The 26,331-nt window shown below is 52.4% G+C and overlaps 7 protein-coding genes across 7 annotated transcripts; 4 read left to right on the top strand and 3 right to left on the bottom strand.

Moving 5' to 3' along the window:
* Window positions 1-152: 152 nt before the first annotated feature.
* On the top strand, window positions 153-2,115 carry N7539_005081 (class I SAM-dependent methyltransferase; the record flags this gene model as incomplete). Its single annotated transcript, XM_056934683.1, has 5 exons — window positions 153-183; window positions 365-537; window positions 610-867; window positions 945-1,149; window positions 1,190-2,115. 5 exons carry the CDS (start codon window positions 153-155, stop codon window positions 2,113-2,115), a joined length of 1,593 nt encoding a protein of 530 aa, XP_056789877.1.
* Window positions 2,116-6,761: 4,646 nt separating this feature from the next.
* On the top strand, window positions 6,762-8,754 carry N7539_005080 (putative PB1 domain protein; the record flags this gene model as incomplete). The annotated part of the gene is made up of 5 exons (XM_056934682.1): window positions 6,762-6,776; window positions 6,850-6,999; window positions 7,078-7,413; window positions 7,481-8,635; window positions 8,725-8,754. The coding sequence occupies 5 exons, from the start codon at window positions 6,762-6,764 to the stop codon at window positions 8,752-8,754; spliced, it is 1,686 nt and encodes a 561-aa protein (XP_056789876.1).
* Window positions 8,755-9,375: 621 nt separating this feature from the next.
* On the top strand, window positions 9,376-10,799 carry N7539_005079 (uncharacterized protein; the record flags this gene model as incomplete). The annotated part of the gene is made up of 3 exons (XM_056934681.1): window positions 9,376-9,504; window positions 9,598-10,466; window positions 10,559-10,799. 3 exons carry the CDS (start codon window positions 9,376-9,378, stop codon window positions 10,797-10,799), a joined length of 1,239 nt encoding a protein of 412 aa, XP_056789875.1.
* A 534-nt stretch (window positions 10,800-11,333) lies between these two features.
* Window positions 11,334-11,731, top strand: N7539_005078 (uncharacterized protein; the record flags this gene model as incomplete). Its single annotated transcript, XM_056934680.1, has 2 exons — window positions 11,334-11,516; window positions 11,663-11,731. Coding segments are annotated over 2 exons (252 nt in total), but the record flags the coding sequence as incomplete, so codon positions are not given.
* Window positions 11,732-12,167: 436 nt separating this feature from the next.
* N7539_005077 (aspartate aminotransferase) lies at window positions 12,168-14,136 on the bottom strand (the record flags this gene model as incomplete). The annotated part of the gene is made up of 4 exons (XM_056934679.1): window positions 12,168-12,263; window positions 12,420-13,268; window positions 13,511-13,642; window positions 13,813-14,136. 4 exons carry the CDS (start codon window positions 14,134-14,136, stop codon window positions 12,168-12,170), a joined length of 1,401 nt encoding a protein of 466 aa, XP_056789873.1.
* Window positions 14,137-16,814: 2,678 nt separating this feature from the next.
* Window positions 16,815-18,564, bottom strand: N7539_005076 (Zn(II)2Cys6 transcription factor; the record flags this gene model as incomplete). The annotated part of the gene is made up of 2 exons (XM_056934678.1): window positions 16,815-18,411; window positions 18,494-18,564. The coding sequence occupies 2 exons, from the start codon at window positions 18,562-18,564 to the stop codon at window positions 16,815-16,817; spliced, it is 1,668 nt and encodes a 555-aa protein (XP_056789872.1).
* A 1,210-nt stretch (window positions 18,565-19,774) lies between these two features.
* Window positions 19,775-21,764, bottom strand: N7539_005075 (RING-H2 finger protein; the record flags this gene model as incomplete). The annotated part of the gene is made up of 4 exons (XM_056934677.1): window positions 19,775-20,198; window positions 20,292-20,847; window positions 20,912-21,356; window positions 21,549-21,764. The coding sequence occupies 4 exons, from the start codon at window positions 21,762-21,764 to the stop codon at window positions 19,775-19,777; spliced, it is 1,641 nt and encodes a 546-aa protein (XP_056789871.1).
* Between the last annotated feature and the right edge of the window lie 4,567 nt (window positions 21,765-26,331).

Genomic DNA, 26,331 nt, shown 5'->3' with positions numbered 1-26,331 from the left:
GGATGAAAGCATACATGAAAGCTCTAATTGACAGAAGCCGACTATGCTACGCACGCTTTGTCTCGTTCGATTCTTGAGCTCGATGATTGCCACTTGTATCATTTTTTCATGAACTGTACGAATACGTAAACATTAAGCCAGAAAGTCAAAACATGAAACTATCCACGAATATCCCTATGCGCCGTGAGTTGACGTTAGCCGTTGATAAGGATCGGATCATATCACGTGGAGCGGAGCTTCTCCGAATTCCAAAATATTTGGAGATTCCCAGTAGAAGCGAATTACGCTCCCGGTGTGTAGTTGACTTGAACACAATCTATCAAGCCAATTCTACCTTATTATTCAATTGGCTGTTTATCAATAGCATCAGGGGAGATAATTCTGAACCTTACCAACATGAACGCCGCCGCTCGGCGCGCAGCGTTACACAGCCTGCGCACGTCTTCAAGGACACCGATTCGATGCAGATGGGGCTCTACACTCGCGGACAGGAAATGGTCAACACCTCTCGCCCGAACACTGGCGAGCGCAATGACGGTAACTCAATATTCCTGTCGGAAAAATCCAAACAAGCCTGGCATCACTGACAATCATTGGGCTCAATGCTAGGTCACTGGTCCCATTCCCATCGCCGCCTTCATGCGCCAGGTGTTGACCTCTCCAGAGGGAGGCTACTACACATCTCGCGAGGATGTCTTCGGTAAACGTGGTGACTTTGTTACATCACCGGAAATTTCCCAGGTGTTTGGAGAGCTGATCGGCATCTGGGCAATTGCGGAGTGGATGGCACAAGGGCGAAAGCGAAGCGGAGTTCAACTGATGGAGGTGGGACCGGGCAAAGGAACCTTAATGGATGATATGCTTCGGGTGAGTTGACAATTGGCAACGTGAAGGGGTCGGTTTCTACGTTGGTGATCAGTCCGACTGACCGTAGTCATGAACAGACATTTCGCAACTTCAAATCTTTCACTTCCAGTGTCGAGGCTATCTATCTTGTTGAGGCGAGCGCTACGTTAAGGGAAGTGCAAAAGCGCCTTTTATGTGGAGACGAAGCAGCCATGGAAGAGACTGACATCGGTCACCGAAGTACCTGCAAGTATTTCAATGTGCCTGTTGTCTGGGTGGAAGACATTCGGTTGCTACCACACGGTAAGTGTTCATGTCATGACTGAATTTTGTTCATGTTCAGAGCTGCCGCTGACGTACTTCCGTATGATTGCAGAGGAAGGGAAAACGCCATTCATTTTTGCACATGAATTCTTCGACGCTCTCCCTATCCACGCGTTCGAATCAGTACCTCCGGCTCCGGAAAACGAGGCGACGGAACAAGTTCAAGAAATCATGACACCTACAGGTCCCCAGAAACTTCTCAAGCCACTCAAAGTTGCCAATGTTCCACAATGGCGAGAGCTGCTGGTCACATTGAATCCTAAAGCAGTGGAAGAGAATATCGAGGGTGAGCCAGAATTCAAGCTCACAAAGGCGAAGGCCTCCACGCCCTCCTCGCTTGTTATCCCGGAGATCTCGGAGCGATACCGAAAGCTCAAGTCGCAACCAGGCTCCACCATTGAAGTGAGTCCCGAAAGCCGCATCTATGCCGCAGACTTTGCGCGTCGCATCGGTGGCGACACGACAACGACTCAAACTTCAAAGAAGAACTCTACCCCAGAAAATCCAAAGAAGACGACGCCATCCGGCGCGGCTTTGATCATGGACTATGGAACCATGTCTACGATACCTGTCAATTCCCTGCGTGGAATTCAACATCACAAAAATGTGGCGCCACTATCTTCACCGGGCCAAGTGGACGTCAGTGCCGATGTTGACTTCACTTCCTTGGCTGAAGCTGCCATTGAAGGAAGCGATGGTGTTGAGGTGCACGGACCCGTTGAGCAGGGCGATTTCCTTCAGGCTCTGGGCATCGAAGAGCGAATGCGCCAGTTGCTGAAGGGTGTCAAAGACGAAGAACATAGACACACCTTGGAGACAGGATGGAGGCGTCTTGTTGATAAGTCGAGTGGTTCCATGGGTCAGATCTACAAGGTGATGACCATTATTCCAGAAAATAGTGGCAAGAGACGGCCGGTGGGTTTCGGCGGTGGTGTACAAATGTAGAATGTCCCACAGCATGGGAGGGGATTCGATATTCCAGTCTGCTCCTGATCTCCGATCCGACAACCCTGATTTCAGGAGGGTTGTTCTGGCTTCCCACGAGATGTCACATTGTATATTAGTAACAACAGCATGCGCAAAGATCGAAGCTTTCTGTGACTTTCTCGATCCCATCATGGCGTTTGCGTCATTGGCATGCATAGCCACGCAATAACATAGGCAACGCTGGAACTCAGCAGAGCGTTTCACTTTTCAAAGAACGTCCCTCAGAGCACGTCACCGAATCTTGGAAAGACCTGATAAAGTCCTTGTATCTCATTATATCGTATGAGCAGCAAAGCAGTGCCATGAGGAGGTGACTGTACGGTCTGTGAGTTTCTCGGTTCTATTTGAGACAGAGATGATATAGCATGTTGATATCTTGTGCCCATCCACACCCAGACAATTCACCAGGCAGTCTCAGATATCAGCGTTAGAGTAAGCCTGAGGATAGGCTGGAGCCCACTTCTAGCCTCAGACTCTATGGGAACGACTGGAGGACATGCTCGCTCCCGTCTCACCTAACGACTTCCTAGTTGCCAGACTTCGCATAGCTACCCTACGTTTATGGTCAAGACAGATTCGCAGAAGAAACCCCTAGATAAGCTACACGACAGATCCCGCATGGGGGAGATGAGCTCAAGTCATCTTGAATGTCGAAGTTGTTGTCATGGCGCGTAGACGTCGTGCACCCAGCTCAACTTGAGATAGAATCTTTCGTTACTCGGCGGTCGTGAGTTGACTGCACTGCTAATCTAATCGGTCTTTACTCTCTCTCTTCATTTATTATGTCCACGGTGCACATGTGCTAAGTAGCATTAAAATAGCGAGATTGTTACATGAAACTTGATTCCATGGCGTGGTATGCCAATGTAAAAGTTATCATGACGGCGCTGAAAATGGTAGCTGCCGAGCATTTGTGAAACGATGATTCGATTAGCCTTGCATGAGCATCGCTTAGCTATGCCAGTGACAACTGGACTATTGTTGAGTTGATGATCCGATGCATCGTTAGGGATGGTTGATCTGACCAAATCATCTGAAATTAGTTGAAATTTCCGTTGAAGACCAGATTATAGGATACGTCCTGGAATTGGACTCGAATTCTGTACTCATTGACGACTATCTTCGACCTGACGAGTTTTACGAAATGCAAACGCTTGGCCGAGAGTTAGACACCTACAAATCCGCCATTTGGTCACTCACTCTGGCAGAATCGGTAATCAGATCACAAAATAGACGGTCGTGAACAATCAGCTGTGTATGGATTCACCGTCTGTTATGCAATTGAAAGACCCCGACGCCGTTACCTTACGTCTGGGTTGAGCCATGTGACCTTTCATCTTACCTGTTTCTGTTTCATTCTCGACCTTGCAAGGCCCAACACCTCATCGCAGCCTGCAATGACAGACTCGCCATTTTGGTTCCGACATATCCTTTCAGATATATGGGACGGTACGGTTCTCTACTTTGATACGTTGACCTGTTCAGGTTGGAAAAGTTTGAGAAGTTGTGAACTCGAAAGAAGGGTTTACTCCAGAGTCCACACGGAAGTAATCCTCCCCCACACTCCAAGGGAAAGTGATGAATCTAATAGCTGTAACTCCAGACAACCGTGAAGCGTGGAAGCTAAAGGATGCCGAATTTCGCTCTGAAGCTTACCCTGAGCTCCTATGTCCTGGTTCGTAACAATGAACCGCAATGGCCTACATGCGAGCTTCTCTTTAGAGCTCCCTTCAAAAGATTGAATCTTGACGATCCGCGCCCTAAAGGCAAACAAGCTGTACGAAGGCCCCGGAGATGCTTTGCGGAAATGTGCCTGGTCTGGCGCCGGTGTAATCAAAGGCTATATGCCCACCGTCTCCTGGTCGGAAACACCCGCGCGCCACGATCAAGGATTTTGTTGGCCACTTTGGTCACTTTCTGAAGGGTAGACTCAGCAGCACGGACGAGCTTGACCAAAAACCGATGTGTTTCGACCTCGCAGAGCCCCAACACGCCAACCCAGTCCAATGCATATCTTGCTTGTGCGTCATGCTCCCTAATGTGATCGACCGTAGCCCCGACTCTAATTGAAGCACAGCAAGCGCCGTGGAGGGGCTGTTGGCATCTTCTCCTACCAATAGCTGGCCATAATCATCGCTCCCCTGAGACGGGCCAACAACGCTAAATTGCCGTTGATCGGCTCTCTGCTTGATTTCGAATGGGCACTGACTACCGAGACTGTCAGCTAGAGGTGTGGCCCACGATGTGATGAGCAATGAGCATCAGTCTCTCGCACGGGCCAGCCAAGGGATACCATACTCACGTCTGAGAGCCTTCCCCAGAGTCCCTCCCCATGCGGCCCGTACGTTTCGACCGATTCCTCGGTTGGGTCAACGGGCAACCCTTCGGTTGGTCATGCTCGTTACACGATTGATTTGCTCTTTGCGCTGCAGCCCATACTCATTGGATTACAGCGGTGAAGCTGATGCCGACGATGGTCGAAGTGACCGCTTCCTGTCTGTATACCGATCATCGAAGATTGCCGAAGTGACATCCCCGAACGGAAAGACAGGCCGGGCCATTTGTCTCGCATAACTTCATGAAGAGATGACATTTAAGCCACCACCAACAATGACTGAGCTTCGTTCGGTTGCTGGCCTCGATTTGGCAAAAATCTCAGTACAGTAGAGAGTTAGAGACTAGATGCAGCGAGTCCATCCGACAGAACCGCAATCATGCCACTCTCCCAACATCTCACCTCGCCGTTACTCGGTCGGCCGCCCATCAGAAGTGGGTGACTGAGCTGCCCCGTGCGGCCCGATCGAGAGGCTGGAGACGTGGGAGACTTGGGAGTAACGAGTCAGTCCATCTCTACCAGCCAACAGCAGATCTCATGTCGCCCCAATTAGTCCGGATGATTGCCCTTTTGAAGCAAAACTGGCTCCTCAATACCCAAGCTGCCATGCGATCTAGTGTGCTCATTGCTCACTTGGCTTGCATGTTTGCTGCAGGTGCAATGCAAGTTATTTTTGGCTCATCACGTCTTCCGTCCTCCGGCGCTTCCCTCCTGACGAGCTCTGGGTGTTGAAGGGAGCGTGTCAGCAGCATCATGGCAGCATGGTCCAAGGACACGAATCACCTCTGGCAGGCTGGGGAAGGATCCATTTTTCCACCGTAGTCGTAACGGGTGGGAAATTCGCAACCAAAGTCTATTTGTTGATTGCGCACCGGAAGGCTGACCCAATCCCTGTCGCGCCATGCGTTTCTCTGCAAGATGCTCGTGCTGGTGCGCTTCGCTAGTGCCTCGCTCGGCTGTCATCTCTTCCCTGCTTTCGCAGCCCTTTGGAGATTGGATAGATCCATTTCGAGGCTCTTCCCCTGGATTCTCGGATCCTTTCAGGCTCTCTCTCCCTCGCTCGTCGAATCAGTCATGCCACCTGCATTTGTCGCGTCGCTGTGAGTGGAGCTTAAGCCTCGCGGCCTCGAATTCTCACGATCTTTGGTGAACTCTCCCAAGCGCATCTAAACTTCCGAAAGCCCTCCCCCAATACCTAACGAGGATCCACCGCCCGCAAAGCTGGGTTCGAAATTGATCCCCGCGTTCAACGTACAGTACTAATTCGATGGATGGTCACTGCGCCTATGATCTGTGTAATGATTCGCAGGTGATTCATGTAGTTCCATCTCGGCCGGGCTCATCGCTAGTGGGGAGTTGGTCGTTGCGCGCGCATTTGTGAATGATGACCGCCGAATCAAAGGTGATGACCAGCCACCTCATTCTACTTGAACGACAGGTCTGCTCTCTCGAACCTAGAGAGATTCACGGGATTCCAAAAATACATTTGCGACCGATCGTGGGCTTCGGGTCCTCCAGTGCCCATGCTCATCTCGGAGTCCCTGTTCACTTCCATCCATTCACCTGCTTTCATTGACATGCCCCGCCTGCCTGCAGCCCGCCACAGAACTCGCGAACTGCACAAGACTCTCATTCCTCCTGACCTACATACCTCTCATCTCAGTGTCTTCTCTCGAGGACCAAGACATCTCAAGACTGATCGTCTTCCATGCCCGTGTTCGACCTCGTGTAGCGCATCTTAACCTGCGGATCCGTATGAATTCCTACGATCACTGATGTACCCCTCGAATGACGCCGGGGCCTCGTCGTTGCTCACTCTTGACCGTGACTCCCTGCCTCCCCGCACTGGATTCCCGACTACTCATTCACAGAATCGAGGGGCATCCTAATTCTAAATTCGATAGCTCCGCCTTGGCATTCTTTCTTATCAACGGGCTGACGTTCAACATCCATATCAACGGGGCTTCGACCGAGGGATTCACGATCGTGCTATATTAAGAACCCGGTGGCCCTGACACGGTTTGCCCTGGCCGCGGCGTGACGTTCTTGATCCCGTCCTTGTTCAAACAGCGGTGTACCAGGGTTCATCGTGGGTTCGTCGTTCCGCTGGACAAATCCTCTCCCCAATCTCTCCTTTTTTGGGATCATTCTGGGAGGCGGCGACTGGCAAAGCAAGCTGTCATAACCGCATCGACATTTGCTACTACGCTTTGCTCAAACTGGGACCCCCCGTTGATTTCAATTGGCTCAACAGATCAATGTGGGAACAATGTCGTTGAAGCAGGTAGGTGATCACCAACACAGGTACCCGACTATCTCGAGAACATTGAGACCGAAGTTGACTGAATGCGAGGCAGGAAATAGAGACATGGGTGTTAGCCCTAGATGCCTACGACAATCAGGACTTCGAGGAATCTTTGCGACAATTTGATCAAATAGCAGATACCTCCAAGATTCTGTTCAATTGTGGAGTGATATATGCCACACTCGGCGAACATGAAAGAGCAGTATGTCCTCCTCCATTTCATTCGGTTTGAAAGTCGTAGGCTTGGCTTTGTCATGTTCATGCTTTTCTCTTTCCGTAGGTGGACTGTTATCAAAGGGCAGTTGGGCTCGATCGATATCTGGCAATCGCTTATTTCCAGCAAGGTGTATCCAACTTCTTACTCGGGGACTTTGAAGAGGCTCTAGCCAATTTCAATGACACGCTTCTCTATCTCCGCGGCAATACATCTATCGACTACGAGCAGCTGGGGCTCAACTTCCGTCTCTATTCATGTGAAGTCCTATTCAATCGTGGACTATGTTATGTCTACCTGCAGCAGATGACTCCCGGCATGCAGGACCTGTCATTTGCAGCGAAGGAGAAGGTCACATCTGATCATGATGTGATTGATGACGCGATACGCGAAAATGCAGATGTAGGCGGCCTCACTGGATGACCAACGTTCTCTCGAATCGAAGACTCGATGGCTAACTGGGAGGCAGGGATATACGGTGTTCTCTATTCCCGTCGGTGTCCTCTACCGGCCCAACGCGGCCAAGGTCAAGAATCTCAAGTCCAAGGACTATCTCGGTAAAGCTCGCTTGGTGGCTGCTTCGGATCGTTCTCAAGGTGCCGATCACCAATGGCGGCCAATGGTGATTGACAAAGGCGCTCTTGAAGACCGCGAGGGGGTCTCCTGGGCTGCCACAAATTTAGTTCACAAGGGCCTGTCAAGTCGCTCGCGGCAGCAATCCGAGCCTCCTTTGACACGAACTCTCTTCCCTCCAACTCCTCCACCAGATGACCGATCCACGAGCAATGGCTCTGTCGCAGGCTCGTCTCATCATCGGTCCGCTTCTCTCCGCGCCGGTCGACCACCCCGACTCGACCTTGAACGCACGGGAACCAGTCTTGATCATCGTTCGCCGAGTCAAGTGATCGCACCCGCCACTGAAAAGCCACGCATCGGTACCACACGCACCGCGTCCGAGCCGCGAGGGCCTGCAGCCAGATCGCAACCCTTGCGTAACATCGGAGAATCCGGTCGCAGCGGTTGGCCTCGAGGTCACCGAAGAAACCTCAGCGATGCTCCTCAGGGGTCAGGCGACAGTATCAACGTTGGCGAGCAAAGTTCACAGAACTATGCAGACGATTACACTTACACTAGTCCCGCGACTGTCTCCAGTTCGGGTTGGGGCCGCGGCCGGCCCCACCCACCCGACTTTATTGACGAAGCAGATGAATATGAACATGAGGAAAGCAGCATGCACCACGTCCAGGACATGTCTTTTGATTTTCTTGGCGCTCCTACAGGCAGTGGGGGATCCTCGAGCTATTCCAATTCTCAGCAGCGTCGAACCCGCTCGCCCGCGCGGCATTCACACCGGGCAAACTCACGTCGACCCGAGGTGCGGCGATTTCGTACCAAAGTCCATGCGCCTGATGATATCCGGTATATCATGATTGGACCGACGGTGGAGTTTGCGGAGTTTGAGGCTCGCATTCGAGAGAAATTCGGGTTCAGATGCGCCCTGAAGCTGAGAGTGCAGGACGATGGTGACATGATCACCATGGTCGATCAAGAAGATCTGGACTTGTTGCTCGCTAGCGCCAAGGAAGTTGCACGGAGGGAAGGAAGCGAGATGGGCAAGATGGAAGTAAGTCTTTCAGCTCTGGGGGAGAGTGAAGGAGATGGTTGGCTTTGAAAGGATTGAGACTCGATCAACTAACCACTTTGGCGCTGCAGGTCTGGGTTGAAGAACTTGCAATGATCTAACCCGCTACTGGGAACCGTCCTGAATCTTTTTTTTTCTCTCTTTTGGTCTTGTGGACGATGGACAATTGGACGGAGATGGAAATGGTGTCGGGTGGCAACTCGGAAAGGCATACAGGCATAATTGGCTTCTGCATGAGTGTTGTTCGTTGTGTGTTTGCTTTTGCTTCATTTTTGCTGGCTTTTGATTATACCCTTTTGGAGTGGCATGGAATGGATACCTACGATGAGGATTGAATTGTAGTATTTAAATACACTTTGTCACAGCAATGTAATGAACGGGTCGATATTCCGTCAGATGCAGTCATGCATATTACAACCTTGGTACTGTCACCCTAATCTTGCTGGTCGTCATCCACTTCCACCGATAAACACAACAGTTGTCCTTCTCCGCAGAAAAGTACGATGATGCTTGTTGACGGGCCCCACCGGCGGAAGTGTCCACCACGGCACCACCACCTCAAAACGGGTCCAAGACCACCGTGACCTTTTTCTCATTGCTGAGCCTCAACTTCCTCTGCAGACAGCATTACCTCATCTCGTCGCTACTGTACCTCCTGAGCTTGCGCATCTCGACTCTCCCCATAGTGTTCTATCAATGAAGGCAATCCCCAATTTCGCACCATGACCGACCTGACGCCCGCTCTCGACACAATCCTGTCGAGCAAACATGGCCGCTCGATCCCACCGCCAGCCACTCGAACTCCCTGTACCGAGGTCGCGGACGAGTTTCTCAAGGAAGCTTATCGCATAGTACGTTTCTGGACTGACGGAACTTATTTCTTGGTTTACCAAAGAGAAAGATTAACAGTACATGAAGCTTACGATTCCCTTCTATACCCGCAGAACTCTCATATAGCTTCCCTCCTCAAATACCTTCATTCAATACGCCACGCCTACCTGTCCACAGCAGCAGCATCAGCTTCTTCACGTCGACACCCGAACAAAGATCACCATGCCCATATAAGTCCAAGATCTCACTATTCTACCTCCTACTTTTCTCCTACCAGAACCCCGAACCCCTCAGCGCATCACACACACCTCACCGAACCCGAGCGCGATCAAATCGACTCTTCAACCGCTCTTCTCCTCCGCGACCTCGCAACCTCGATTGCGAACCTCTCCTCCGCGGAAACCCTCCGCCAAGAGACCTCTGCCTCGATTTTGCGCAAGAAATACGGCCACAGTGCCGCAGGTGCATTACTCTGGCGCTGGGCAGGCGGAGGCAGCGCACTCGATGAATCTAGCGCGCAGGAGGGTAAATCCGCCGAGCAGGTGGATGCGGAAGAGCGCGCAAAGACACTGGCGGGTGTACGGGAGGGGGTTCTGTGGTTTTTGAGAAGAGGCTTGGATCGGGTCGCAGGAGTGCAGAGGGAGATGGTGGAGAAGAGGATTGAGAGGGCGAGGGAAAAGGAGAAGAGTGTTTTGTATAAGAATGCTTCTGCCGCCGCCGCTGCTGCTGCTGCTGGCAATGGTAGTACTTGTCATACCTCTGATCCGTCTTCTTCTCCGACAAGCGGGCCAGCAGGATCATCGGCGCGTCAGTCGGCATATCAATCTTTGGATCCGTCTATACCAGCACCCGATGCGACGACTCTAAGTGAAGCCGAAACAGCACGGATCGAGGCTCAATTATCTCCGGAACAATTGCAACTGTTTGCCGAGGAGAATGATACCATGCTGAAGCACTACGAGGATACTTTGGGGAAAATCCAGTACGTTGCATTGAAATTCCCCCCCTCCCCAAAGTTGCTCCAATTCTTCTTCTCTTTGCCTCTATTTCCGAGACTAACCTCCAATCAAACAGAAACGCGGAGAAATCGCTATTGGAAATCTCATCGCTACAAGAAACCCTTGTCTCGCATCTCGCTACACAAGAAGAGTACATCTCCCAGTTGGTCAGCGATGTAGACACCACGCAGAGCAATGTCGGTCGTGGTAACAAGGAATTGAAGCGCGCGACTGAGCGTCGCAGTACTGCGCAAGCCGTCTTTTGGGGCACCGTGGGGTTGTGTACGTGGTTGGTGGTGTGGGATCTAGTTTTCTGAGGAGCAAAGAGATGCAGACGCATTGGGCTATACCAGGTACATAATGATGGCCTTTTTGGCCACAGCAAACTTACTGCACGTAGCTCGATCTTCATAGTTTCACCGTTGAGTTTTCTCGGGTTCCAGCACGGCGAAAAGTGCTATGACCAGCACGCAAATACAAAGAGTCAATATATCCATTCGGGACGGTGATGTGTATTGCATTTCTAGACTTGACATGGCTTCCCGGCGATGATACTCGAGTCCTGAACACACGGGTTCAGGCTTGGACCTCGCTTCAAGCACGATCATGTAATGGACATGACTGTGACCGTGGTCTCGACTTCCAACGGATGACCCGTAGCTTCAGCGCGCTGTTGCTCAACTCCTTCCTTTCCTCCTCAATACCTACAAAAGGGAGCAGGCGATGAGTCGATGACTTCAATAAAGCCGACATTCAATCCCACCCACACTGCATGACCGCAACGTCTCGGTCATCACCCGGTCTCCCATCTCATCTCACGATTCACCACCACCTCCACTTGAATCACTAGGGTGGCGATCTTTCCAATCGTCCTGATACCTTTGACGAACTTGATCCAGAGCAAAAACCCCACAATCAAGCGACAAGTCTTTCAATCGATACCCGTCTCCCTTTCTTCAACGAAAACAGAGCGACGGAACATTTCACTCGCGAAAGCATTCCCCCTGAACCATAGAACTACAAGACGTCTTATCGTCGAAATGTACTGGAAATACTGAACCTGGGGTGATGCGATCGTGTCGTTCCGGGAGATTCTCGCGAACAGCAAAATGTAAAACTACGTGGAATTCGCATCAACATCGGAAACAAGTTGACCATGTATCACATCAGGCACTAGCAGGCCACGGGCGTCCAGGGCACCTGCCCATGCCACTTTACAGACGAGGAAAAGAAAAGAGCCACGGTGTAGATGGAGAAGGTTGGAATCAAGTTTAGGACTTTTTCGATCGCGCGCAAGGCCTCGTGGAGAGGGATGGGTGGGACGCATCGGGAGGCGTACGATGCGACAAAAGGAGCAACAACTGTACTCTACGTCTTACGCTTGTCGGATATCTTGGGAACCCCGTCTTGAATGACGACAACCTTGGGGAAAAGGTGATGATTGCGCAATGATTTGAATTGTACGATATACTGCTAGAAGACGACAGAATGAAGAGAAAGCCCTGGTGGTGCGAAACGATTGAGATTGACTTGCAGAATGCAATTTGCTAGACTTCTATCAGAGTGTTTTGACACGAGACCCGATGTTTGAATATCAACAACGCCATGGCGAAAAAAAGAGGGACTTGTCATTAGATCGACATCAAGAACGCAAAGAGAATGCTCATTGCCGAAAAGAAAGTTTTTCATGAGGTCTCACGAACGACGCTGTCCACAGCCTCGGCAAAATAGTCCAAGTTATTCGTGTTGAGACCCGCCATCGAGATACGGCCATTCTTGGTCTATTATCGCGGGGAAAAAAAAAGACATGTTAGTATGTGGAGTTTGACAAATGACCGCATGCCGCTCATCGCGGTTCCCGAGGGAAAGATCGACTATCTTCAGTCTCTCCTTTGCCCCTTGTTGTTCCCTCGAAGACTGGGGGTGGGGGGACTTACCATATAGACATGCCACTTGTCCCGCAGGATCTTGACCTGGTTCTCGTTCAGCCCGGTGAAGCTGAACATGCCAATCTGAGAAGTGATATGCTCCCAGTTACCGGGAGTACCACGTTTCTCCAAGCGCTCCCGCAGACCCTGGCGCATTTCGACGATTCGTCCACTCATCGTGCGAAGATCATCCTCCCACTCGGCAAAGAGCTGAGGATCATTGAGGACCTTGCTGGCGATTCGGGCGCCATACGCAGGAGGGTTCGAGATCTCTGACCGCTGCAGGATGGCCAACTGACTGGCGATGTTTTGAATCGCCGTAGAGGCATCTGCACCCGGTGCAGAGACAAAATGGAAGGCACCCGTGCGCTCACCGTACAGACCAAAGTTCTTGGCAAAGGACTGCGCGACGCAGAGCTCAAAGCCCTGCTCGACAAAGTAGCGAATAGCCCAGGCATCACGGGTCAGGTCACCCGAGGCGAAGCCCTGGTAGGCAGTATCGAAGAAGGGGAACTGGTGACGCTCACGCATCACCGCAGCGATCTGCTTCCACTGCTCCTGCGTGGGATCCACCCCGGTGGGGTTGTGTGCACAGGCGTGGAGCAGGATGATGGAACCGGCGGGCGCTGCCTGCAGCGCACCGATCATGCCATCAAAGTCAAGGCCCTTGGTCTTGGCGGAGAAGTATGGATACGTCGCGATGGGAAGACCGACATTGGTGAAGATTTGGTTGTGATTGGCCCAGGTTGGGTTGGAGAGGTAGATGGTGGGCTTGGGCTGCGCCGGGTGGAATTTGGCGAGAAAGAGGCCACCCAAGTGGACGGCACCGGTGCCGGAAATGGTCTGCAGGGTACAGATCTGTTGAAACCCACGGCGAAGGGAGCATACGTTAGTTCAAGGCTGTCCCTTCCTGTGCGCGCCGGTCAGGCGGCGGGGCAAGGAACGAGACGGGGGGCGGGGGGGAAGGGGGAGAGAGGAAAGGGAGCTGAGATCCGAGCGCCACCGCTTCGGACGATGTCATTATGCATTATGCTGCTCCCATTGCCCCCTCCCCGCCCTCAAGCCCCCTCAAGGGACTGAATGGGCCAGAATTAACGTACCCGTTTCTCGCGAATCGCGGGACTGTCTGCGCCCACAATGAGCTTCTGTGCGGCCGAGGTGAACTCGGCGAGACCACTGATGGAGAGATACTCGTGATTCAAGGTGGGGTCATTGTGAATGGCGTGGTCGGCCTAGTTGACAGTAATCAACGTGTGATCAGTGTAGTGTCCTTGGTTTTTGATTTGAGATTCTTTCGATGCGAATGGTCATGGCTTGTTCGACAACAGACGCATCGCTTCATCGAGAAACCATGAAAAGGCACATGCGACATTGACACTTGAAGTCCATGATGGAGACGTACCTTTTTGACGACGGGAAGGACCCAGGGCTTTGCGTTGTTATCACGATAGGCGCCAATGCCCAGGTCGACCTTTTGGTCGGAGGGGTCCTCCCGATAAGCCTTCATGAGGCCGAAGAGGGGATCCTCGGGGGCCGCGGAGACGGCGGCCGGGGTGAAGACGGAAGCGGTGCCGTTGGAACCCATGATGTGCGACGAGAGGGAGGTGAGACGGTCACGAGCAGTGCCAGCGGAGGATGCGGAGGAGGTCGTGTTGGTGGGAGAGGTAGAAGGAGAGGAGGATGCAGAGGACGGAGAGGGGTTTTGATGTTGACGGGAGATGGTCATGATGGCCAGGTTGCGTTGCCTGATTCTGAGGGGGGCGGTTGAACGTAAGGGCAATTCCCGAAACGGGCAATTGACGTTTAATGGAAACCCCAAAAATGGTGGAAAGAAAATCCTGACCCCACGAATCCGATTGGGGAAGCGGTAAAAGAGACGTGAATGACTCGACACGAGCAGGTCGAGACTGCCCGGATACAGGGACTCCAGGTAGCAGTAGTAACTAGTAACTCCTCCTCTCCCAAAGATGATGATGATCGATCAAGTAATTGATAAATAGCCGGAATCTCTGGCGCGGATGGAAATGGCGTCTGCAGCTTTCCCTTTTTCCCGAGCCAAGAAACAATAGCCGTGATGCACCGACCTGGGGACTAGGTTGATTTCCGTTCCTAGTTTCTCTTCTGGTGGATACTAGGGATGACGATGATAATACCGATAAATCACCAGATAGACGAGCTGTTCAGAATCGGGCGATGTTTAGTCTCAGAGTCAATCCGAACTTCCTCGACGGGGAATGTTGCTGCTTGCGTTCACCGGATCGAGCAACCGGTCACCACACCAGAAACCCACGGGCAATCCCCCCCCCCCCCCCTAAATGCCCCAAAAAGAAAATGTGGGAAACGAAAAAAAACCCCCCCCCAAAAAAACCGGGGAAAGACGAGGGGAACATAAAGAAGGGGAATGAGGGGGTGGGGACAAGCGACTTTGGGGCAGAGCGCGGTTAATTCAGGCGTGCAGACTGACCAGTTGGTGAAGGTCGACTCGGGACGACCGTGTAAAACAGAGGGAGTGCACCCGAAAGATCCAGTAGTCCTGTCTCCAGCAGACTTCGCAAAGGTGAAACTGAGTGAGAAATCAGAACCAAGAATCCCAGAGACTCTTGTTACCTTCTGCAACTTATATAGAACCATGTGTCCACCCCCTAGTTCCCTGAACGGTCAACGGGAGTCGTTTGAATTGTCCCTCGGACATGCCCACGAGCCGAGGAAGTAAAACAGTTCCTCGCGAGTCGCATGACGCAGTGACGCACTCCCGCGAGATCGCCCGCGGTCACATGCTTCAAGGAACAGTCCTGGTGAGGCCGCGCCTGATTACGTACTCTATCGACCTCACCGTGTCTTCTATCTGACTTGCTCGCTGAATTTCCGTCTTGTAGACGCGTCTGCATTTGGTACACTGACTAGTAACTACAGAAGAATCTCAGACTCACGCCTACTGCCAAGATCCTCACTCGGCCTCTATGAGCCGCCGGAACTCTATGCTTATTCCCCAGGGGACCAGCAGTCGAGTCCCGGTCGGCCAGATCTTCAGGCCCTGACAGGCTCGTCACGCCGCTGGTGTGTCATCACGCCGAGCTGCGACCCTGACCTCTGGACTGGTCTCCATGTCCACTAGAGAACATGATCGCGCACCTCAAAAAATTTTAGTCAGAAAATAAAAACAAAACAACAAAACAACAGGCACAGCCCAAGGGAAGCCCAAGAGGGAGGAGGGGGGGGGGGGGGGGGGGGGGGGGAAAGTCAAAAAAGAAATCGAATTAAAAAAAGAACGCAGTGGAACCGTGCTTCCGGAAGATGGCTGCCAAGCGGGTCAACCCCGAGCATTTCTGCAGTGATGCAGCGTGTCGCAAAGTAGTCAGCAGCCGTGAGTCCGAATGAATAGGATGTCATCCGGGATGCAGATGGTGCAGAAACGCAGATGGCAGGCTGCCTGCTATGAAGATTCGAAAAAGGTCGAGGATATTTATGAGGAGAGCCAAGATCCATAGGGTGTAAAGGGAGGCGATAACAGCGGATCACTTGATAGTCTGACCTTGTACAGAGAATATAGACTATAAAGTATCCGAGTCCCCAAGTCGACAAGTCCATGCGATTCCATTACACAGCAAGCAGAGTGCAGCAGGACGAGGCATTTCTAAGTCGTGAATCAATCGGCGCTTGTGCAAATTCGATCGTCTTGAATTTCTATCAAGAGCGAGAAACTTGATGCTCAATAGACACTAGGAAAAGGACCTTAGAATCCAAAACTAAGCACCAAGCAGTAAGCACAATATGAGGACAAGGAAGAATCTAGCATAATACCATCTCATCAGACATGGGAACCAGTACGATACTTCACAGCTTGGTACCTCTTCACATAGACCGCGCAGACCGCAGACACGGTCCGCGAATTCCATGTTGCCCTTTCCACATTACCCCAACTCATCATTCTCGACTCTTGAACCACCGAATCCCGGGGTACGAGGGATGTCAGTGGATAAATAATCCCCACCCCAAGTGAGAACCCGTCGGCGATTCAACCGGACGGGAGCCTCTTCCAACGTGATCGAAAATCTTCCGACGCCAACCGTTTCCTTTTGTTTTTGGCCTCCATTCTGGACCTTGGCGACCTTACCTTTCCCGAGATGACAGTGACACAAGACCCGGCGGCTCTCCGGGCGCTCTCCGGGACGGGCCCGCTAAGGGTCTGCTCTACTTTCTACCTGGAAATATTGTCATCGGGTTCCGGTCTGTCTGTGGAGGCTGCTGTAGGGCTGGTGGGATTCTGGGATGTGGTTTTTTTTTTTTAATATTGGCAGTCGATCGCACGCTACGATATATATTTCCAGCTTCATTGACACCTCACGTCACGGGTATGCCTGTAAAAGTCACCATAAGCAAGATGCAGTCATTGATAGAATGTCCTCATAGCGACACACGCTCAGAAACCAGACGCCATGTTTTGCTCTCTGCATCATAGCGGTTGCGAAAGATCTCCAATGTCGGCGCCGAGGAACCATGCGCATCGTCGGTGGGTTGTCCAGTTCTTGCGGAAGAGCCCACATTCGGAGCGGGTATGATGTTGCAATAACATATGCGAGCCTCTTCAGGGATGTGAGAAGGGGTCCCACGCGTGGCAGAATCTTGTTTCGACGGAAAATGTGTCGGGGGGTGTGTCATTGAGACGCCTGAAGATGACGAAGTCGTGGAACCTTGCGATATCAATTGCGAATGGTTATAGTGTTCTTCCAAGTACATGCAAGTCTCTGCCACGAACGCGGCAGGAACAAACTTGAAAAAAGCTTGAATCGGGGGCGTTCGACGCAATAACCCCAAGGCCTTCCGCCGCAGGTATGGATCACGACACTTGAGAGCAGTCAGGTACAATGGGAGACCGAGCCCCATCTCAAAGGTGAAGGGCGGGTCGTCACCGCCTGGGCTGGTCGAAGCTTCCAGGACAAGAGCTTGGCTTGCATTTTCGACAATACTGGCGAACTCTGCCATGTAAGAGTCGTAGATCTCTTCTCGCTGGGACAGACACGTAGATACGTATAGTGATGCAGCGACATAGTAAATGAGGAGCCGAGATTCGGCTCGGGGACAGCGTTGACGGGAATGATTGTATGCTTGGAGCCATTGATCAAGTCGTGTTTGAAGGGATTGCTGCTTAGCGAGCAGATGTGCCCCGACGATACCATCCCGGACGGGCGCACTGCGAAATGGAAATGCCTCTCTGTCGAGGACTGTGGTCTCGGCGAATAGTACATGGATCGCAGTCCCTGCTGCGTCGAGAGACGAAACGGGGCAGTCTCGATTTCGTTGAGCCAAGGCGAATATCTGGCTGACTTGCACCGTTGGTATAGTCAATGAAACCGCACCCAATCGGAGAAAAAGCGGTATGAGAATCTTTTCCAAGGACAAGGCCTTGTGGGTAGAGAGGGTCCCAGCGGTGGCCTGCTGTTGTAAGGTCACAATCAGACCCACGCCTTGATCGTAAAGTTGCAGGGCTTCAGTCAGACGGCCTTGAATCGCCTCTATACATATAAAGAGTACGCAGCTGATCAGTGCGATATATGCATCAGCTGTACCGCGCACGATTTTGGTTTGTAGGCTGGATATCGAACGGGAGTACCAAAGCAGAGCCTCTTGCTGAACTTGCGTCAGTCGCCGCTTCTTCTGCGGCTGAAAGTTTACCAACGGCATATCCAAGCACTGATCGGGGTACTCGTACAAAGCACTGATGGAGATGATGGCATCCCATACGGCAGGCTCAGTACGGCAGATCTGTGGGGCCACATTCGTCCAGAATTCCAGGTTCATCCCGGCAGCGAGTCTCTTCGACGCATGTTGGACATAGTATTCAAAGGCGCGACGCTCAGTGTAATTACTCGCCGGGGTTATCGATCGATGGAAGCCAGGAGACAAGACTCTCGTCTGGAGGTCTCCGTATTCACATCTACGGCCCGTGCTGGAACATCGACGGCATGTTGGCTTCTCCTCGCCACATTTGACCTTGCGGATCCTGCACGATGAGCATCAACCTGAAGCGCCCTTGAGAAAGGAGGCAGAGGAGCATGAGAGCATAGAATTGCGTCAGAACTTACTTGCAAGTCTTACAGCCATCCCGGGATCTTCTAGCGCCGATCCGGTTGCTGCTGGAATCAGACGAGTTCATAGCTCTGGTAGCAGAATTGGCACATTGGCACAAACTCTAATGGCCCCGACGGTGGGCTCTACCGATCCCGGAAACCGTCTTTGTAATCTTTGTACACTCAGGACACGACCCTGATGCTTGATGCTTTGGACGGGGGAACAAATCCCGGTTGAACGGGTGCAACCCCAGAGTTCAAATGTTTGCTTAATCGCCTTATCACATAGACCCATCCTAGGCAAGTATGGCCGGCGGTCGAAAAACTGCCCAGCTGAGGCCTCGTGTCAATTATGTAAGCATAATACAGGTCATGAACCTTCGTAAACTAGGCACTTAACAGTGGAGTGGCACTGCACTCCTGGCTGGCGAGTGCCCGGGTGCCGAAAGAATACCCTTAGTGTAACTTTTCCCATGTCAAAATCAATACCTTGAAGATTCTAGCGTGATGACTTTCGTAATTTAGAGAGGTCGAAAGAGCAGAGATTGGAATGAATCTGTGCGACATCCGTTGGCATTCGACCGGATGTGCAGAGCGTGGTTATCCTACTGTCATAGAGCAAGTGTGGCATACTCATGAAATTCCTACTGTGAGAGATGTGCAAGCCAGTACTACCAAACTTGATAAGCCAAGAACACATCAAGGAAGAGCGATTCATGACGAGAGACTGTCCAGGGCGAGAAAGTCACTAGAAACGTACTGCCAAATAGCTATGCAGCATCAGATAGCATAGCTATAGAAGCAACTGTACCATAGCAGAACTGGGCTGCGCTCCAATGCGCCGGGCACCCCAGCCCCGGACGTCTGTACATTCCACGTGGAAATTGTTGTCAAGATCACCCGCCTCGTCTTCGCCCCTTGCGCACCATACCCGTCGCGACCAAAAAAAAAAAGCAACAACATTCGCTGAGAACATTGCTTCGTAAGGATCATAAAACGCCAATGGATCCGCAAAATTTGAACCTCCGCCGACCCTTGCCAAAACTCTATCAGCCATGAAAAAGGAAGAAAAAAGGAAAAAAAAAAAAAAAAAAAGAGGCGGAGGTGAAATTGGTGTAGCATCGTTCGAAAATAAGCAACACTTGATAAGATTCTCTAGTAAAGTTCATATCAAATGCACGGTAGAATTGAATTTGCCGTAAAAGGAGTGTCGTGAATCATGCATTTGGAAAGTCATTTTTGGCTCATCTGCCAAATTGGCATAAGCAAGAAAGCAAATAGGGCACCTGGCCCTGGTTAATGGGTAGTGTGCGCAGCGGGAGGTTCGGTGGGTGGTTCGAGCTCACCCCCCTCCTGGACGGGGTTGTCAACCCCATGTGAATGGGTGCGTATGCGGAATCGTTCGCGCAAACGAGTTGACAGTCGATTTCGATTGCGTTGAGAGGAGTCAAGATCGGCGGTGGCTCCACCTTGGTTGGCTTCTCGAACGCGACGCAGGGCATCCAGACGTTCTTCCACGGTAGCATTGCGCATTCTTCGAGCGTTGAGAGGACCGTGCAAATAGTTTGAGAGACGACGTGAATGTCGGTTCTGTTGCGCGCCTGCCGCGGCAGCGGGGCCATTGCTGCCGTCGGCTGGCGGCTCCGTAGTTTGCCCATCGGCATTCTCCGCCCCAGGTTCGGCATTCTCCTCCGGCTTGGGCGGATTTAGGTCAATGCGGCTAGAGTTCCACAGGTCAGTCACCTCGCCCCCTTCGAACATGCGAATCGTGTGATGTTGTGTCAAGACACGAGCAGAACACGGGGAGACTTACCAAAGAGGGCATGTGCCCGAGACATTCACGAGCCAAGGATCGATACATTCAGGGTGGAATTGGTGATTGCATGGCAGAACTCGCAAGTCCTGTCCGATGACAAAGTCATCCGTACAGATGGGACAGGAGAAGTTGCCGCTGTCCGGTGTCGCCGCAGGGCTAGACTCGGTCGCGGTATCCCGGGGGGAATGTTCAATCCCCTCAGAGTGAGTTGACGAGAGGTTGGTGCCAGGGGGGGACGTGGGTTGGATTTCGGACACGTTCTCCGAGCGGGAAGGCGAGCGGGAAGGCGAGTGGGTAGGATGATCCTCCGCATTCGCCATCTCCACATCACGCTTCGCAGCATCAACCTCATTCGAGTCGCCAAACTTGACGACAGGGATCGTGTCCAGCATCGCTTGCGCGATGCCCCTGGCGCGACTTTGCCGGGGACGACCCGCAACTCTGCGAGGCCCGTACCGCTCGGGGTGACGGTGAGCTCGAACAGCGCCCGTGATAATGATACCCAGGAACAAGGCGGTGATGATGCCCGTGATGCTGTAGAGGATGATCATCGCTAGAAGCACGGTCAGCCTCACCCATTCAACTTCCGTTCGATCAGTCAAGCTGGCAGTCCATACCTGTGTTGGGGCTATTGGTGGACCCGCCTCCGCTACTGCTGCCGCCGCCGCCGCTGCTGCCGCCACTGCTATCGACGTTGGACGTGGTACTCGTTGTGAAGGAGGACATGTTGGCTTGGATCTGCACCTTCTGGTCGGAGAAGGTGTGAAGGAGTTGATCTAGATAGCCGACGGCGTGAAAGTCCCGAAGAGTAAAGATGAAGCGATAGGCCTCGGCTTGATCGTCGGTGGTCAAGTTGCAATGCGAGGCCGAGGTGCTGTAGAGAATGACCGCCGCTGGTGGGTGAGCCGCCGTGATCACACTCTGGACGGTTTGATCAACACCCAACTCTCCCGGATAGTCGGCGGGAGAATTGTCGCAGGGGATGGCCGCGATGTCAGTGTTGTTGATACTCAGTGAGTTAGTGGCGGTGACTCGGACCAGTCGGCCTTGGAGATTCAGTGCCTGAGGAGGGAGCGCGGCAATGAATTAGCATGAAAATCGATGGGAGCCAATGCGCAGCGGGCCGGAGGACAGGGTGGAATCTTGATGTTGAAGGAGAAAATTGCGCAGCCAGAGAAATGAATAAATGAGAGACCATCAAAGAACTCCCATGACATGAAAGCACCAGCGGACTACCCGAAACGAGGATCTTACCTGGGCCTGGGTGGAAGATAAATTGACGAGGTAATGCGTCAATGGGGCGAGGCTCTGGTCACTGAGTGGCTTAGAGCTGTGGAGGCGGAAGTTCGCGGAGCTGGTCCAGGCCAGATCGCTGGTGTCGTTCGAGGGCGCGATCGAGATATGCGCCAACGCAGGAGTTGTGAGAATAGACAGGGTGAGGAAGGATAATAAGAATGCGAACAGCCCCATGATTATGATTGCTGCGCCGATTATTGCCCAGCGGGTCTTGAAGAGGATTTGGGGGGGAAGTCGGAGGTGCCGGTTGCCCGTACAGTCGTAGTCGTCGTCTCAGATTATTATTATTTCATACGGGATGCAGCAAGTGGGACTGCTGGAGCAACACTGTGGGGGGGGGGGGGGGAAAGGAAGATGGTAGGATCAGATCATCTGGGGATTCTGCAAGGTTACTTGTCCCCGGGGAATAGTCAATCGCCGTGATGATAATGGGGGTTGGTGACGAGGGACTGAAACCGGGCGAGGATCGCGAGAGCGTGGGAGAAGTGATGGAAGAAGGAGGGGCACGAAAATGATTTCCACTGAGCTGAGTGGGTTCTCGGTGGAGGGAAAAGTGGACGCGAAAGTGGCCTCGATGGAATGGTTTTTCGTTTTACGGTTTACGAGCGCGAGGAGGAGTCCGGAGGGGAAGAAGATTAGCGTGCGTGGGCGACATCGGACATGGGGAAGTGGGAATCAGAGATCACCACCGAAGCATCTCCTCTACGATGGGTGGGGATCATCATGATTACCATCAGACTACGACTATTGTTGTTGTTGTTGTTGTTGTTGTTGTTGTTGTTGTTGTTGCGGCTGCGGCTGCGGCTGCTGCTAGTAACTCCATAGTACATTACTACATACTACTGCAGCCAGTCCCGATGTAAATGCTAGCGACACCACAATCACAACGCCCAATATGATGATGATTCTCATGATCCATCCAAATTCCTTCTATCATCCTTCCGACAATCTGCCCTTGTGTGGAGGAAAAAGTGGAGTCGAAGGAAATGAAAACTCGGGGAAACAGGGAACCACATGTTGCGGACGTGGAGAGCCTGAGGCTGTACGCAGAACGCAGAACGCAGTCCGCAGAACGCAGTCCGCATCGACTGGATGCAGGATGGCAGGATGCACTCCATGAATCGATGGATCGTTATGCACTGACTGCATGGACGGTGTTACGACGATTGTACTACTGGTAGTTGACGCTACACCATATCGGCGTGTACGACGGTCATCCCTTGCAAACTCAATCGAGGCAAAGCCCTCACCACCGCTCCGGGCGAGATGCCGATCATGCATAGACTCGTCTGCCAGAGACTCAAGAACGGAGGAGGACCGGCGTCGGGCGCAGCCCGTCGTGTGACCCAAAACGGTTAAAGAAGACATCGATCGGGCTCTTCCCCCCACGCGCCATATGGAGAACGTCACGGGTGGGTGATCGGCCATGCGCCAGTCGTCAACAATGTGCCATGGTTTGATCACTTCCCTGACTGGGCGATCATGAAAGAAGGTCCTGCCCGAATTCATATACTATTGACAGATGACTTTCCGGCGAGTTTACACCGGTGTGTTCCCGTTGGCTCAGCTGTCTGAGGCAAAAGGGCAGCGGATCTCGCTTGATACGCCGAGAACGGATCGGACGGGACACGTCACGGAGCTCGGAGGCCGCAGGAGCCGGGCATCCGTCCGGGAAGTCAAGGCGGACAGGGCTGGTTCTTCGCTGCATCCATGACAATCACGACTCGAGCTCATTGAGAAGACGTGAAAGGTCCTGAGCTTGCGAGATCCACGACCTAGTACCGACTGACGCTGGAGATTCACCTTCGATGCATGGTAATGAATTCTGATCACTTCACGTCAACGTCCCCCAGGCGTAGGAGATCGTCTGGGACACGGAACACCGGGAACAGAGAGCACCAGACCATCAAAGTCGATACCTGGTTCGCTTCCAAGGTCGACACATTGCCCCCGCACCGCCCGCACGTCGATCCTCGCTGAACCCACCAGGGATGCAAAGTGCTGGCTACCTACACACGTACTCTACTGGACCTATCATTGTACCGAATCTACAACAGGCGTATCAATCTCAACTGTCACTCTCTTCATGAGTGGATGTTGGTGTCTCTTGCTTACCCGTGAGAAGGGCTTACACTCCCGGGGCCACCGCCTTTTGCGGGACAAGCCCACGGCCAATGAATAACCGCCTGTGGGCGAGGGGGAGAATCAGTTGGCCAGTTGAGGTTGGAAGTTGTGTTCAAATGGTGAAGCAAGAGGAAGCCCTACTTAGCTTCTACTCTACCTAACTAGGTACCTACTACCTACTACCTACCATCTTCAAGCGGGCGACGACTACGAGACAGAAGACAGGGCAAACATGCTAAAGTACAGGCAAAATCGCAATTTTGAGGTCTCGCGTGAACGGTGAGATCGCAAGGGGCGCGAACTTCTCTCGTGTTTGAGAACGAATGCCGCCAGACGCTGGACCAAAAATCCCTGGGCCTTGAGCTGGAGTGTATCCAGATCATGTCTGGAACATGACGCTTTCTATCGTGGGCAACTTTACCGCATTCTATGAGCCCTCGGCTGGCGGCGACGAGCTCGGACAGCCAGCTGGCCAGTCCAGAGGATGAGGAGGCTGATGGTCTTTACGAGGCATGTGGTCAACTCGAGTCTTGGGCTCGATCTCACCATCTCCATCAGGACAGGGCGGGATCTATTTTGCAAAGTCTCGCTATTCGTACTTACCCGCCAACGCGCATCCACCGACGGATCTGTTCATCGGTCTTTCTTCCATGCGAATGTCAGGTTTCGCTTTCAATGGATGCGGGCAAGACTCGTCACCGCCTTTAACAACAATAAACAATCTCCACCTCGGTCACTGATCGGCCCCGCAGCGTACTCACATTCAACATGGAAATCTATCTCAGCGATGACAACCTTGGAATATGAGACTTTCCAGGTCATTTAATCTGGAGAGCGTCATTGATACATGATGACCGTGGAGCAGATCGACCGTGATCTTGGTGGTCCAGTGACCTGCAAAAAGAAACACCGTATCCAACGTCAAAGATCCGACCTCCAAGCGTACAGATGGATGTCGTTGACCCATGTCGTTGGCGGTTGCCATGAGTTGCACGATATCACTCCAGGAACAGGAGGCAAGAGGCGGACCCATACCTCAAATTCATCATTCTCTCGTCAAGCCAGGTGTGTTTGTATATTAATTGAAATTACCATTTACCCTATCACGAGTTAGTCTTCATCCCTCCTGGGTACCAGCCTGTTCAGCCATTCGACCACCTGCATCACTCTCCCTCCTCATACTTCGCAGCGTTGTCATATCCCCGGTATTGACCACTTCATGTCTTCTCGCAAACAGATGCTGGATAGTAGACATGCTTGGACCTTACTCCTGCACACAGCCTCGGGAGCAGGCTCCAGCCAGCCTACCGATGATGAACAGTTCCCGCATCGTGATACCCCAATAAAAGCTTGATGACAACTTCGCTCTTGCATTGTAACCCTCGGCAGTGGTTACACAGGGGGGAGAAAAGTTCGAAATCTGCCACAGACGGAATCATCTGCTGTGTACGAGCGTGTCGGTGGGTAGATATCTCTGTTCAACTCTGCTCGCTGTATACTGTATAGTATTCGCCGGAAGGACCAGGCATCTTGATCACTCCAGTCCACACCAATGCGTCGCTCTACGCTCGGGAAATATCCCGGGCCGAAGCCATCCACTCAATTTCAGCCCATGCGGATCCCAGCCGACGCTCACTACAACACTAATCAGTCGACTGCAGCTCAGCTGGATCAGGTTGCCCGGGGCTGTCGAGTCAGGCAACTCGGCATCAATCTCAGCGTCCAGGCAGGCTTTGAGTAGTAGGGATGCGATTTGTCTCCACCTTCACCGGGCAACCCGACAGATGGAGGCCGAGCCCCAAGTAAGCAGCCACATTCCGGGTAGCTGGTGATCCGTAGCCCTGCATGCTTGATCTCGACTTGAGTGGCGAAGCTGACCCACGCGATTTGAATGCTGCGCTACTGACATGGCACCTGTGATCGCCGATACGAATGAACGTACACAGCGGGCAATCGGCAAAGTCATGAGGCTGGCTGCGACGTGAGCCGGCTCTTCTCCTTCCTATCCATGTGCTCTTTTGATTGTGACCACGTGGAGAATAGACCGGGGACGACTCCAAAGCGGCTAGAGAGTACAATTCTCGGGGGAATCTTCAGCTACCTAGGTTTTTTGCCTTCTGGCAAAGTATCTTCAGTGGCCGATCATCCGGAGTAGGTCCACCAGACAGACCGTCGTTACTATGCGAATTTGCTCTCTACTCCCACAGGGTCGTTTCCTATCCCCGGAAATTCGATACCCACATCGATCGCGACAAATCAAGCCACAGCATTATCAGCACGTTTGACATGAACCTTCAGGGCCGCTGAACCAGACGCAAAGATGCCACAATCACATGCACCTTTTGGACCGGTGCCTCTACAATATGACCGATTCTCCCCCTTTCCTTCACAAGGCAAAAGAGGGGTCTTCTTCAAAATCGAATCGTTGGCCCCGCAAGCGTCGACGAGGCAAGCGGCCATCGGTCATCCCAGCAGAGAAGCGCCCGGCGGGGATCGTCGATCCGCAGCAGTACCTTTGTAGAGTGAGTACTTAGTGAGTACCGAGTCCTGTATGCTGGAGTGGTCAATCCCTCCGAGTCTGTTGTCTATGGCGGAGCGGTCAGGTAGGAGGGTGTCC

This window comes from Penicillium diatomitis, assembly GCF_028827545.1.
Source record: "Penicillium diatomitis strain IBT 30728 chromosome Unknown utg000005l_segment0_segment0, whole genome shotgun sequence".
NCBI lineage: Eukaryota > Fungi > Ascomycota > Eurotiomycetes > Eurotiales > Aspergillaceae > Penicillium > Penicillium diatomitis.
Note: the sequence above shows the minus strand (reverse complement) of the source record. Positions and strands in the feature narration are given on the sequence as shown.